Source organism: Spea bombifrons, chromosome 6 (genome assembly GCF_027358695.1).
Source record: "Spea bombifrons isolate aSpeBom1 chromosome 6, aSpeBom1.2.pri, whole genome shotgun sequence".
NCBI lineage: Eukaryota > Metazoa > Chordata > Amphibia > Anura > Pelobatidae > Spea > Spea bombifrons.
Window position 1 is genome coordinate 885,445 of NC_071092.1, and position 15,038 is coordinate 900,482.

General features: G+C 44.5%; 1 protein-coding gene across 1 annotated transcript in view; it reads right to left on the reverse strand.

The window, feature by feature from the left end:
- The window catches only part of WNK2 (WNK lysine deficient protein kinase 2), a 34,149-nt gene that overhangs the window by 11,238 nt on the left and 7,873 nt on the right, over window positions 1-15,038 (reverse strand). Inside the window, exons 3-12 of the mRNA XM_053469460.1 lie at window positions 10,676-10,848; window positions 10,270-10,490; window positions 9,594-9,751; window positions 7,377-7,465; window positions 6,603-6,822; window positions 4,919-5,186; window positions 3,961-4,160; window positions 1,829-1,960; window positions 1,360-1,515; window positions 608-1,051 (exon numbers count right to left, since the gene is read on the reverse strand). Of these exons, the coding sequence (XP_053325435.1) occupies window positions 608-1,051; window positions 1,360-1,515; window positions 1,829-1,960; window positions 3,961-4,160; window positions 4,919-5,186; window positions 6,603-6,822; window positions 7,377-7,465; window positions 9,594-9,751; window positions 10,270-10,490; window positions 10,676-10,848 (2,061 nt within the window). The remainder of the gene's footprint in view (window positions 1-607; window positions 1,052-1,359; window positions 1,516-1,828; window positions 1,961-3,960; window positions 4,161-4,918; window positions 5,187-6,602; window positions 6,823-7,376; window positions 7,466-9,593; window positions 9,752-10,269; window positions 10,491-10,675; window positions 10,849-15,038) is intronic.

The following is a 15,038-nucleotide window of genomic DNA, read 5'->3' on the forward strand; positions in this document are numbered from 1 at the left end:
ATTTCACAAAAGGTAATGTCAAAATATTAAAGTAGGAGTTCATTTTGTTTGAAAAATACCCAACAACAGTCCCTACTCTGCACACTCTGAATACCCCTAATGATTGCCTGGGACCACCACCGGCCCCGATATCCAGTATTTATGGGGTAGCCATCCTTTCCACCAGTCTCCAACCTAAAGGGAACCAGCGTGTATTAATCTGTATGAATATTTTATCGTTTAGCCTTCAGGTTTCTGATCAGCAGTAATTTATGACTAGCATTCACTTGTATAAATTCTCTGTATTATGGGACGTTGCCCTTTGGTTATCTTCATACTTTGAAAAGGCTGAACTGTTTTTGTGGATTTTTTCTGAAAAAACACACAAATTGGTTAAAAATGAACTACTACTTGAAATTTTTCATGTGATACACATGCCCAGATGAAGGTGTGCGGCAGACGCCGTGTAATTGATATGATCGGAGTCATATCGTGCACGGTTGCCCTCTCTCCAAATGACACACATGATCTCTTGGATCCACCAGTTTCATGTCCTGCCGAAGCCTTTTTGCTCGGCAAGAACAGCGACTTTAAAGAATAAACTAGTTTTGTAGAGGAAAAGAGTTACCTTGTTACCCGCCCCCGAGGAAGCCTGATCGGAAAGATGGTTTATGCTGGGATGATGTGGAGGTGGAAGGAGTGATTGCTGTGACATTGTCTGAATATTTGGGAGGTGATGGGTTGAGGCTGCGTCGCTCTGAATGATCTGCTGAATCGAGATCTGATGTGGCTGGGGCGGCCGGACTAGCAGTTGCGGCGTTGGCAATGTGGGCACGGTGGTCTGTGCTAACAAAGGAATATTTGCCATAACGTTAGCCTCGTAAGGCAACGTCAGCTGTGGGTTGATTGGTGGCACCGGCTGGGGTGGAGGCACCGCGGGAGGCATGACCACACCTGGCGGGACATAGTGACGGGGAGCAGGCAGGGGGGTCATACACACAGCAGCTAAGTCAGAGAGGGTCTCAAATCCTGAAAGAGGAGTAACTGCAGGAATGATAGGATACGAGGAAAGCTGCAAAACAAGGCAAAATACATAAAAAAAATAAATTGTTTTCAAACCACCTTTTTACCTGTGAATTTAGCGTTTTGATAAATGGTGCTTTCTAGTAAACTGCATGCATGTAGATTTAGATTAATATGGAAAAAAGCAACATGAGGGAAGCACCCATAACATTTCTGGATTTGTAACTAATATAAGCGTCCGTTAAACATGCACAAAGAATCTGTCCGCTAAAGGACTCCGTAAGACTCATGGAACGGCTCCACCTTCATCTACCCCATTCCCACTTTGGTTATTCTGTCCAGAATGAGACCAATTACCTGCGATGGGGGCAGTGGCTGCTGTTGGAGAGATACATTAGTAATCTGCAATGGTTTTAGCGGAGTTGTTGCCGTTTGGGGCATCTGGGGCTGGTACTGAGAGAAGGTGTGAGGAGAGTGGGGCATTGGACAGGCGGAGGGGTGCTGCACGGATTGCTGTAACACAGAATGAGCAAAGCAAGATAGTAGAAGAATAAAAAAAAACAATATTTTTTGTGTCAGACCCCCAACACTGAGTGTTCGTGATTACATTGTTTTAAGAAGAGCTGACTTGCAACAACATCGACAACAATTGTGCGCTTTTAATTTATAATCTACTGAAAGGCGAAATAGCGATCAGGCCGACTGCTCCCAGCGACCTCATCTATTGTAATTGAATAAACTCAGAAAAGACCGGCTTGGAGGACACTATATTTTATATAATGTTATTGTACGGTCAGCCCGCTGCTGGGGGCAGTTTTGGTATTACCTGGTTGGGTATTCCTTTCGGGGCTGCTCCATGTTGCACTGGTGGGGCAGAGGTTTGTTGCATCCCCGGGTACGCACTCGGTTCTGGGTAAGACTGCTGTGCCAGAACGGGGGCTGGTGCCGATATCACGTGCTAAAAGTTAATAAAAAAATTCCTTTAAAAAGTGAGCACTCTTTGGGGGCCAATTCTATAGATCTTCAGGTCAAATACGGCCCATAAAATGTCAATCCAATACGCGCAAGCAAACAATAAAACGGGCAAACACATGGAAAACAACATTAACGAGAGCTTGGGCTTGGTTTGGGAGAGACAGAGAACATGTAAGAAGAGACGGCGCTGGGTGCAGGAGAGATCCTAGAACACGAATACACGGAGATTCTTTTGGGTGACACAGGAGACCCGAATATAAAATAAATCAGGAAACGTTGAATGTTCTAGGCGCTGATCTGGCAGAAACACCACGAAGCGGCTGGTAGGGGAACCGCCAACCCCGGAGTTTCGTCGAGGTTTTTTTTCTGCTGGATATTAATTTCCTGTTTTTTTATAATCTTGGAAAAGGTGCTACATATTTGGCGGGGTGAGATTTAAATCACCTACTACAAAACTCGGGAATGATTAAACAAGATCAAATTCATAATCTGATGTTTATGGATGAAAGTAAAATCAACGGCAGGAGACAACAAGATCGGTTTGAGGGGAGAAAAAAAAAAATAATAATTCTACCATGGGCAGGAAAGTAGAAAAGGAGATTCGATGAATGTGTCGGGGAGATCATTTACCGCAGTCAATCTACGTAATTATTGCTGTGTTCCGAGTGGAAACGAGTACATTTACAGAGCGGGGTTCTGGGATTAGTCGCAGGTAAATCGGGTTACAGAACCTCTAGACGGAGTAGGTATTAAACATCAGGAGAAGAGGGGAAGCGGTAACCACCGAGCAGCCCGAACAGTAGGGAGATTTGGTAAAATGACGATATACTTTTAGGGCACGAAGACAGACATTCTTTTAAAGTTCCAACATACCCCTTCATGACCCGTATTCTCAGCTGGCGGCCTAGCCCAACAACGCTCTACAGAATGCCTTAGTTTCCAGTCTGGGTCATCATTCTTTACGTTTTTAGTCTCTGCCTGTGACATCTTTTGGTCCCTACTTTTCTGGACTTCCTTTTGGGGAAGGCTTCCACCTTTTTGCTTTGTTCTGGAAGATGGTGGGTTCTGGTCAATTATAAGGTGAAGTAACTCATGCAGTCCTGGCAAGTCCATGCTATGTCCACAAGCTCTGTGACTGCTCGTCGGTGTCAGGGTGACGGGATGTTTTTCCAGATTATACGAGCAGTGATTAGCAAACGAAGCAGAGGAGTCTGAATGTGAAATGGAACGTGACCCTTCTGGATATCTCCTGCATGGACTGCGGGCTAGACACGTCTCGCAGCGCGGCATCTCAAACTGCATGGACTTCGTAAGACGAATGGGATTGGGCACGGTCGCGCTACCAGTCTCCAAATCTTTGGGAGTTTTATTGTGAACGGGTACCATAGAAACGGGTGAATTTGAGCTTAGTTTTGCTGCGGAAGTCACAAAAGGGTCACTGTGACGCCGTGAAGAACAATATGAAAAAGGAACCACATGCAACAAGCTTTTATCGGCGACCAAGTACTTGTCTGAATGCAGAGAACAAGCAGAGTTCAGTTCTCCACCTACATGGGATTCCCGATCAATGTGAGGACTACATCTGTGGGCAAAAGAACCCAGCATTTCCCTCTGCCCAACGCAGCATCCGAGTAAACGCTCAGAACGTCTGTCTGTATCGGATGGCTCAGCTGGTGAACGACTACATCCACCACGGTAGCGGAGCCCAAGGCAAGGGTCAGGAAAATAATCTGTTAAAGTTTCTATAGAGCAATGAGCGGAAATATCTGACCCAAAAAGCTCTAGAGCAAATGACGGAACAATACGCAGCTAAAGTCATCAAAGAAAAAAGTGAGAAAATATAAAAGAAAATTCAATAAAACTTGAAGATGCAAAATTATAGGAGAAATGAAAACAAACGCAGAATAACAGAATAGTGACATTTAACACAGAGGACCGCGGGATGAATGACGGCGTTGGGCGTTTGAAGAGGGTGATACTCACTGCTGGCGTCTGCTGGCAATGTCCCAGCTGATGCTGAGGGCTCTGGGGCATCGTCTGGCCCTCCATAATGGGTGGACTATAAACTCGTTGGATAGCAGGGGGTAGAGAGTCTGGCAGAGAGGAGTAAATCACGCTTTGCTGGCTGCTTTGTGAGTCAGAGTACACGGTGGACCCTTGACCGCTGTCAAAAGTGCTGTCCGCTGCCAAACAAAAAAGTGTTTAGAACAAATTTAACACTCAAACGTCTGAAGGTCAAACATTGATCAAAAAGAAACAAAAAAAAACGTCACCAGCAACACACGCCAGCCGCCTGTCAACGCACCGGCACATCAGTAACGCAAATCATGCTAAACTCTCAATTCCAGATCTTGTAATTTATTGAATTTATAAATTCCGTGGGCACATGCCCCAGGATTATTCCATCATGAGGTCATCGCTTTATGGTCATTATGTACACGGCATCGCGTACCAGGTACATGTATGACTGCCGTATAGCCTGGCATTTGGACTGGGGCATGGGAAAAACCTTTTGCCCCTCTTACAGTGAAACTGCCCCTCCCAAAGAAATACATTTATGTGACTAATATTGAGAACAATGAAGAAAAGCTTTTCACCTGCCCCCAAACTAATTGCATTACCATGGTTTCAGTCCCATTGCACTTATTCCCAAGGACCGTGAATGCAGCGTTTTGGGGATAATCCAATTGTTTTCTTTACGAGAGGCTCATAAAACCTGAAACATTCAAGGCTCCTAGAAGACTGTTTTATGAACCAACACAATAAGGATCCCTCTCTTTGAAATACAGAACATGTTCCTGAGAAGTGAAATATTTAATACGTTATTTAATCCAATGGTCAGACCATAACCTCCAACATGCATGAGGCTAGATAAGGTGGTGACATCCCACAGATGGACCATCACACCTTCCTATCTGTGATTCCGGTACAATGCGCTTACATGCCACGGACGTGATGCTGGCGGGAAGATTTGAACGAAACGCGCGCTGGTCAGTATCTGGTTCCTCTTGATCTGGACAGACATGTTGGCCAACGTGGGACGAGTGGGCAAGAGGAACCACTGGATGTTGAGGCCCTTGGTCCAGAACTTCGTGCTCCCCATTCTTGGGACACATTCGCTCCCGCCGCCATTGGATTAACGCAACTCGGTCTTTTATAGACTTGGCAACAATCTTCACATCGCTTTCATGGAAGAATCCAGATTCAACCTAAGGAGAAACATTTGTCAGTGGTGGCTTTTTTATGCGTTCTTTAAAAGAATGAGCTAAGTGCACAATGGATATTGATATTGATTCTGTGTTTAAAAATCAATAGGTCATAAATATTAGCTTAGTTTGAATATAGTTAACCTACAGCACAAAAGCCAACAAGAACGCCTTTTAAAGAGCAAACGCTGCTGTTCTAAGTGAGGTCATTAAGAGTCTTTATGAGGATCGTTCATACACGCTGTACCACCACGTATCGAAGCAGGGGTTCACAATATAGGTCACCTCCAAATGTACAGAAACACCCGGACTACTAAACGCAGCCGCGCTCCCCGACCGGAAAATAGCCTCACAGTCTGTTTAATGATTGATGCGGACGGTATTGATAATCCTCTGAATGCAAATGATTGGAATAATTAGAAAAACTCATTTCCTTTTATTTTATGGTCTCGTTAAAGTTAAATCTTCCTTACTCGCCTCTCGCTCTGCTCCATTTCTTCCTTTTTTGGGTACAAATTACTTCTAACTTTTATATTCATAATCACTATGAAAGTCTAACATCGTTCTAAATGAAAACAAATTCAAATCCACAGATTGATCAATTAATGAATTAATCCTGCGCTCAGGCCAATTTACTAATAAGTCAGAGTGAAAGAACGCAGCATCTCGTCCAGGACGATGAGTTAGACAGGAAAATAATACGGGAAAACGAGAAAATTAAATCCATCTCAAACAAAGTCAGTTTTTCCCATGATAAGCTTTGTCCGAGTACAAATAACTTTATACTACATGGGGGTCAAATTCTAAAAACGGTTAAATAAGATCTTGCAGATGCAAAAAAATGAAATAAAAAAATCCATTCTAAAAACTGTTTTTGTTTTGTGCCTCGCCTGGTGCTGTCATGTTGCTCGGTATTAATTACTCTAGAATTATTCTCAGTAAAAGCTTTATTGATCCGGGACACACGGTCACCGGGGCTGCATTTGCGTCTAAGCATTTTCCGGCTTCTCGAGTGTAAAAACACAGCACAGAAGCGTCGTCTCGTGAAAGCCTTTTCCCAGTGCGGTTTACTGGCTACCGAGTTAAGTTTATTGGCTACTGAGATGCTCTTGAACTGGTAATCTCAACAGATACGTCGATCGATCAAGCTACCTCTACAGTAAAAGCCGCTTGCTCTGGTAGAGTCTCTCCACAGCAGTGCTTCTCCTAAGGTGAAAGTCCATTGCACAAACTGGCACCACGTTCTTCTCTGTGGCTACAAGCTCTCAGGATGGGTTCTAATGGGAATTTTATGGGGGGCTGTTTTCAAAACAGACTCGCTGAAAGTTTAATTTTCAAAAATAAAGGCTGCCAAATTCTGCCAAGAACCTGAATGTAGAGATCCGGTGCCAGAACACCAGACTTTCCAAGGATATTTACCATTTCTTGTGCAACATCTTCAGGAGTTTCCTTTTCCAGATCAAAAGTAAACTCAATGGCTCCATTGTCTTTGGGTTTTCCTTTTAATTTTCTGTGATCTTCGACCCACAGTCTTAAGGCAATAGAGGTCTTCCTACCGTGGTCTTCCTCTGCCAGTTCCACTCTCACCCCTGTGTCTTCAGCAAAGAAGGCATGGCTTAGTAAATCCTTAATCTCGTATCTGGAGGAGGAGAAGCCATTGGTTAAAATCATTTAGTTCTTTGTAATGTTTGATCCACAATACAAACCATTCATTCAGGCGGCTTTACACCCTACAGGTGCAGAGCCAAAGTAAATACGTGGTCTTCACGGCCTCAGCGTTATTTGTCTGTCTTACTTAACAAATACCGTCTACAACTTGGCTCTCGTACCGATCGCAAGAAAACATCTGGATCCGTACAGATTTGCTTAGTGCAAGCTTACAGAAACCTCGGCCCGCTGAGCTCACAATCCGATAAATGTTTATTTACAGAATTTAGAGGCCGATGTCTAGGATTTAGGCTCTTTTAAGGCTGTACATTCTCTTTCCTGGAGAGAGTATTTGTTCCGGATGAAATAAACTACCTTCGACGACAGAGCATTATCTAGCCAGGCTGTCCGCACTTTAGCTGACTCACTGCAAATAAATTGGTGAGACGCGACCTGCATGAGAAGCAGCCAAGTCCCGCACATCTCTATTACGATGATTCCACCATCGGCCGCTTCCGTTTCATGGGTTACGCGACCTGTACTCACCTCTCCTGCTTGTTCTTGCAGATGCACTCCCCAATGATCTCTTTGATTTCTGGATCCGGCACCTTCTCAAAGCTGGCGGGTTTGACACCCTGTGAAAAGCACACGATAAAAAAAGTACCAACATCTGTATGCAAACATTGTGGAGTCAAATAACATCGAGAGAAAATAAAAAATCAAGGCCTTTAAAGCTTAGACAAGCAAAATATTAGCGGATGGATATATTCATGGCGCGGGACTACAAGGCATACATAATACCGCGTTTAACATATTCTATGAAATGCATGGTTGCTGGGCCATGCGCATCCCGGTCTGTTCTGATAGCTGAAGGCATAGACCGGTTCTAGAGCACGCGATGGCTGCAGACCTACATGATATTACGTATACACGTTATATTACAATATCACGATCATTCATTCCGGTCACTACCCCTTTCGCTTATCCTTCAGTTCAACTTAACGGGACACACAAGATATTAAGTGCTAAAAGTTCACAATCCTGATGGAGAAGCCGTGTGTGTCCTGGAGCTTTGCTGTAAAGAACAGGAGCACTAAGGATACAAGCCCCCCCTCCAAAACCCCCCTATATGATGGAGACCCCCAGTTCGAAGGCCGGTTAGACACTATGGAGCAGGTCGGTTTCAGCTGGTTCCGGAATTCTCCGGTGACGGCGTTTCTGCCAGCGGCTGGCCGGAGAGTCCTGTAAATTGGAAGACAGAGGAAACGCTTCATGCCTCAGCAGCTTGTAAATTGACCTTGATCAGCGGGGAGCTCCGAGACACCAGGCGGCTCATCGTTTCCAGATTGATCGCTACTTGTCCAACAGTGGAATATAATCATTAACTGCCGTCAGAAGCACCACAATCCGTTTCCAGCATTAAAAAGGCATTTACTAGAATATTAGAATCCAGAGAATTATCATTTACAGTATGACGCGCAGGAGTTCGGGTCCCTCTGCGGCGCGGTAATGGTTATAGCTATCACTGGCACCTTAACCACCAAAAACAAACCGCGATACCCGACAATTCCAGGTTTACCAGGGTTTAGGCTTATGCCGGTGGCCGGTGTCACACGCCATTCTGGGACAGTCTTATCAGTAAATCCCACTGGATTCTAACTTAATAGTTCCCTATCTCAGGGCCGCTAACATGGAGCTGCAGAGAAATGTATTTATCAGACCCAACAAGGACACCGGAATCAATAACCGTCACCTATTACGTGTTTACTCAAACCTTAACTACTTTCTCAGGTTTTTTCTTCTTGGGATTGGATCCTGTAGGTGTTTGAATCCATTGTAAAGGATTCTTGGAATTGGAGTCCACATTTTACCAAATCTCTATCCAACGCACGGACCATAAATTAACGAGAGGTCGGAACATGCAGAAAGTTCTAAGACCAACATACATTTCATACGGACACAAGATCGCGAATAGATTTCATGAAAAATATCGCAAATCATTTGTTTCTTATCATACATTGGAGCAGAAGTGTGACATATGGCGAAGCTAGCCCATGAATCTAAATGTTTCATCATATATGTCACTTTAAGGCTCCCTTGGGCCCACCACAAACCTCTCTGCACTATAGTGAAAGCTGTGTGCCTTTACACGGCCCCCGAGGGATACAGCATATGGCCGGCTCCATTAGAGCCCCCACAGCCCTCCCAGGATGCGTCAATGAATGCAGTATCTAAATCATCGGTGTCTATGCATTAAGGGGTTAAACCAACCAAATTTGATTAGCAGAGTAAAACCCGGGGTGGGGGGTGCTGCATCAGCAGGGACGGGTATTTATTGAAAGAGAAGAGACGTGTATTGATTTCCGTTGAGCTCATCTCAGAATTGTCTTTAAAGAGGATACCTTGAATTTATTACATTTGCTTTTCAGGATTGTTTTCTTAATTGTGGAGAAGAAAGTGAGATGTTCAGGAAAAAAATGGAGAAGAAGCAGAAGGAGCGGCGGCAGAGATCTGGAATCATGGAGATTCAGGGGATAAAAGGAGTTTGGGATATATTTATAAATTCTTACTGAGAGCAAAGTGCTGAATTTGGGGAAATTTCTCTACTCTCCTAGTTTCTTTTGCCCGCTCACATCAGCTCTTGCCTCGAATTTAGCACCCCTTACCCTACCCCTTATTCCCCCATTCACTCATTAAAAAGCGCATCACACAGCAAAGTTAAACACGGAAACAATAAAAACCGGCGACGTGTCCCCGACTTACACTGGTGACTTTCCGATATATCTGAGCGGCGTTCTGACACTCAGAGTACGGATATTCAGACGTTGCCATTTCCAACATACACATCCCGAAAGCGTAAACATCCACCGACTCGTCATAATGCTCTTCATACATCTCAGGCGCCATGAACTCGGGCGTTCCTGCGCAAAAGGAGAATCGAGAAAAAAGCAAGGACAGTTTTAAAAACATATTCACGTTGACACCGATTGTCAGTTCCTCAAACCGACCACCACTAATTAAAAACAGCCAATTGTTTGTCTCTGGCCCAATCCGAAAGACATGGCCAAGATCCCCTCATTTGGGGTTATGGAACCGGTTAGATTCGCTCTAGAACTACAACGTTCTCTTGAGCTTTACTCCAAGAACCTGAATGTTTTCCAAAGAATATTTTTGCCCTCCAGTTCTGGTTTAGATTTTAGATCCTTAACTCAAATCAATGGCGGCCAACGGGGGCAGAAATCGCCCCAAACCCGCCTTGAAAAACCCCAAAGATCTTCTGAGCATGGGTTCCACCAGCTGCACCGGACCTTCTGCATTACAAAGAGTCGGACCACGGTTTCTAAAGCATATTGAGCATATTTAGTATTTAACAAAAAAACCTATGAAATGCAGAGCGATTAGCCAAAGGTATGTTTTGGGCTCTAAGCGACGTTATTACCTATAACACTTTTAGCGAATGATGTTCGTTTTAGAGTCGCCAATCCGAGGTCCCCTATTTTCACCGAGCCAGTAGGTCCCGTAATAAAGATATTGTCACACTTCAAATCCCTGTGAATAATTGGTGGGGTTCGCGTGTGCAGAAAGTGTAAACCCTTCAGGATCTGCCGGCACCAACTTCGGAGAACCTTTGGCTTCATGACTTTAAACCTCTTCAAGTATCTGAAAGGATCAGAAAGGATCAGAGTCACTTAAATGACCTCTATTACAGAAACGAGCTGTCGGACATGCGCTCTTTCACAGCTAAGGAATATAATATTGGATACAATGTTTACGAGTGTCTGAGAATCATCCCGTGGGCTCCTTCTGGCCAAAATATAACCAACATTAATCAAAGCAGGACTTACGTTTTTAGTGTCCCTGATGTCATAAGTTCTGTAACCAGAACGATACATTTTTTGCTTTTCAGACACGACTCCCAGAAGTCATAGAAGCGGACAATATTCGGATGCTGCAAACCCTTCAGCATCTCTGCCTCCTCCTTGAAGCGCTGCCTCTCCTGTTTGGTCAGCTTACGGTCCTGAGGAGTAAAGTCAGGCGATTAGCGCATGCAAAGTCCGACAGTTACCAGGCCGTATAATCACATCATCTATATCATCGTATCAAACGGGAACACGAAAGGTAATTTACTTTGTTTTTTCCTGCAAAAAAATAAAAAATCATATATTTTTGGGTTGATTAGAAGTTCCCTTTTAATTTGGTGAATAAACCCAGACAGAACGATGGGAAAATAAACAAAGTCTAATTTTAAAATTACAAAAATAAGGTTGTCTCTAAACCATTACATGAACACAGAGATTTACAATTAAAAGTCTAAATTAGCGCAGAATGATCTGAAATCAGATCCGAGTAATTAGTAGGTAATTCGGTGAGCGTTCCCGGCACGGGGGGGGGGCACCGAGGACTTATTATTAAAAGCCATCACTCAACATCTACAAAACACACACGAGCCCATCACGGCTGTAAAGCTGAAGGCGAACACGCAACGTATAGATCATGAAATATTTATGCCGGAAACCCCTACTTTCCCCAGTCAGATATCACATGGCAGAAAAAAACTATTCCTTTGGGGGGGGGTGATGCGTTCACTTCATCCATGCGAGTTACTAGCCGCAAACCATGATTAGCGTGACTGTTGGTGTCGATGCATCTGTAACGGGACAAACGGAGGTCCCTCTACGATGGCTCCAGCAGCATAAACTCCAACTAATCAGACATTATATAGATGGGGAGACGGCGCAAATCCATTTAATGCACAAGAAGATTGTATATATATTGTTTCTATATTTTATTTTGACATAGAATCCCACCTATTAAGCTTAAATAACTGTCAGCTCTGCAGCCAACATGGAAACCTTCCAGATTACGGCCTCCTCTAAACTAAAGGGCTGTAAAAGGCCATTGATTTGTTTCATCCTGACTCAAGCAGAAGCAAACATCGGCGCACGCGGAATTTCGCCAGCAAATTAAAGATGCAGCGCGCGTTTCCTCCAGAGAGCCGACGAGCGAAGCGGAGGCAAAAGACGTCCTCCTAGAAAGCAAATTAAATCACACGACCCGCGATACCTTTTACAAGCATCAACAGAACCACCATCGCGTATCGACCAGCAGCACGGGGCCACATTTAAAGCCAAACAATGTTTCTTTAACAATCTAGGCTTCTTTTAATTCCCGAAGTTGCGTTTCCCGTGTATTCCGGCAAACGGAGAATTATTGGTCTGCAAAAAAACAGGAGCGCGGATTAAAAAAAAAATAAAAACTTCCGACAGAACCCTTTTGGTGTCAAAAATATGAATTCATTTTTAGTAACTTTTAGACTTCCAAACAATATTTCCCCAAGAACCTGAGCTCTGTTCGGATTGGCTGCTTGAAGCGCATTTTTTTTTTTTTTTAAAACAAAATCCGGGGAAATACTTTTCTTATGGTTACTGAAAATATTTTAAGTGTTGGTTTGCAACCGATCCTCTTAACGACGCGGCCACTCGGAGTTATAAAAGACATTTTTATCCCGCCTGCTGGATACGGTTACTTGCAACTTAAACTCTCCAAGTTTATCAAGAGAACAAGCATTTTTCTGAAGGAAAGGGCGACGTCTCCAGCCGCTTCTCATCCCCGTCTGTCCGTCCGCAGCCGGCGCACATCAGCAGCTTCTTCTTCTGCCGCCAGAGAATCCACTCTCATCCGAGTCCCTCAAGGCCTCTTCCACTGAGGAAACGCTGCCTCCAGCAAACAGCGATCGTTATCCCCGTCCTGGTAACTGAACAAAGACACCACGCGCTGCGGGATGGACTGCCGTCTACAAAACACGGACATCCAACCGAGTCACAGAAATCGGTGCCGGAGAAACCAGCATTTTAGGATCAATTGAAAAAATCTAGATTTCAGTATCTTGGGAGAAACCTCGGTAGAATCCTACAAATCCTTCCTTTGACAGCGAAAGTTCGGAATCAGTATTCCCAGTAACAGAAACATAGAACGCGTCGGCAGAGAAGAACCAATCGGCCCGTCCGCTCTGAAACATTATACTTTTCAAAATCATCGTTATTAAAACTATTAAGTCCTGGCGCAATGGAGAAAAACTTCAGGGAAATATCTAGAAGCGAACCTATTGACTGCGTAATAATAACGCACGACGGACATCGGCCCCGGAGTTCCCAACCGGCAGGAGTTTGGATCCTTTCACTCAAAAAAGTCACTTTCATTTGCTTGAGTTTAATTGTTTATTATTGGAGATCTTCCAGATCCCTTCTCCTTATGTTCTCAGTCACTCAAACTTGGCCCGGCTTCACATTAAATATTGCGGCTGACAAGAGAACGCATCGAGCATTAAATGACATCAGATACATCGATCCGATATTTTGGGCACGAGGAAGTTGCGCGTTCCCAAACCCATTTCACTCGTCATTCCGCCGATCCTTTATTCCGTGGGATTCTAACGCGCTTTAATCGACTCTCCCCAACCCAAAATAGATTATAAAAAGGATGAAAAAAAGACTTTAAAGCCTCGGGACATCAATGTTCTCTCCGGAAAACTTTTGTTCCCAAATAGTATGTTTTGAAAAAAATAAAAAAAGGCGATAAAAGGAAGAGAATTAAAAACCACAGTAAGTAAAGCGGATATGAGATTCCGAGGGTAAAAAAATCTGGATAGACGTGAGAACCCTGAATCTGACACGCTCCCCAACGCCACGTACCGGGAGGAACGGGATTAGAGAGGGTCTAGAGCGTATCCAGAACAGCCGTCCAGGAATTCGGGGTTCACGCTCAGCGTCTAGCTTCTCAATGGCATTCAGCAGACACCCCCAGGCCACCATGAGCAAATCAGGACCGTGTTTATTGACGGGGGTCGGCACCAACGTGCTTGTGGTGGACATTTACCGGGGTCGGTGGTGGGCAATTAATTGATGGTCTATGGACCTTCAAAAACATTGCCATGGAAACTGGCGTCCTTGTGTTTATTGAACCTCCGCCTAATCAATAAGGCGGGGTTACCATTTATAGGGGTGTTGGGGGTCAATTTAAATTCATAAAATCTGGTTCTGTGTAACACCAGCTAAAAGCGGGAATCCTGATGCGCAGCGGCCTCTGTTACGGCCTTTGGTGCGGAGAAAGTTCCTCACCACGCGCTCCAGATATGTCGGAATCCTTCAGGTTCTAGAGCAGCACCGGGAACCCATTTTCTGTATCCAGGTTAAAACAAATAAAACCAACAGAATGTTTACTCAAAAAGCAATCAGAGGTCTCAGAAACGTCCTCGTTCTCTAATCTTCAGCATCTGTTACACAGAGATCTGTAATTTCCCCGGAGAAGGCAAACCGCGTTTTCATTAACCCAAGAAGCGGATAATCCTCCTGCCGGCACCCAAAGGGTTAATGAGAAGAAAGGGCGTTACAGGGTTTCTGTATGAAGTTAGATTTTCATTCTGTGCGATGGGGGGGGTGGTGGCAAAGAAATAAACATGCGCAGCCCATGGAATTGGCAGAAATCACTCAAAAAGTGCGTTTAAAGAGTTTAACGTTTGAAACGAGGAACCGAGATATTAGAGTTCTCCATATTTACTCCAAGATGGAGTTTAACGGTCTATGCGTTGGAGGCCATGAGTCGGTAAAGGGGGGCTACCGCCATTTTGTAGAGATATAGAATCCTTAGACATGGCGGCCATGATGCGTACCGTCCGGGGTGAATTGTAGCTCCACAGACGTTACATTTAAATGAAGTTGGAGGGACGTTATAAAAGGTCGCGCAGCCTGGGGAAGGCCGCAAATCATGTTATAGCCCAACGAGCAGTCACCTAAATGCCGGCTCTGGAAATGTCCTTCCTCTAAAGACTTGGCCATAAATAAGAGACATTTACGACAGCGTCACACAAACTGCTACCGGTGTGGTTTTAGTATCAGCGCCTATGGGCAGCAGGGGCCAGAATAATCCCAGGGACACTGAGCTGCCGGACAGACACAGCCAGGCGGCGGCGCGATGCCTCCGGTACGTCATAAACCAAGAGAAGCTCAGAGAATAAAAGTGAATCACCCGTTTGGGGGGGAAAGTTTAACATTTTATCTCATGGCCTGAAGCCCCCTGTATGTACGGCACCCCTAGGCGCCTCATACAAAGTCTATGCCTGGCAGGCTGGTGATTTCTAATAACCATGACAAGAAAAAGACGACATTTCTATTTTCATTACGATTTCTCCGTACAATCTGGAAACAGCTC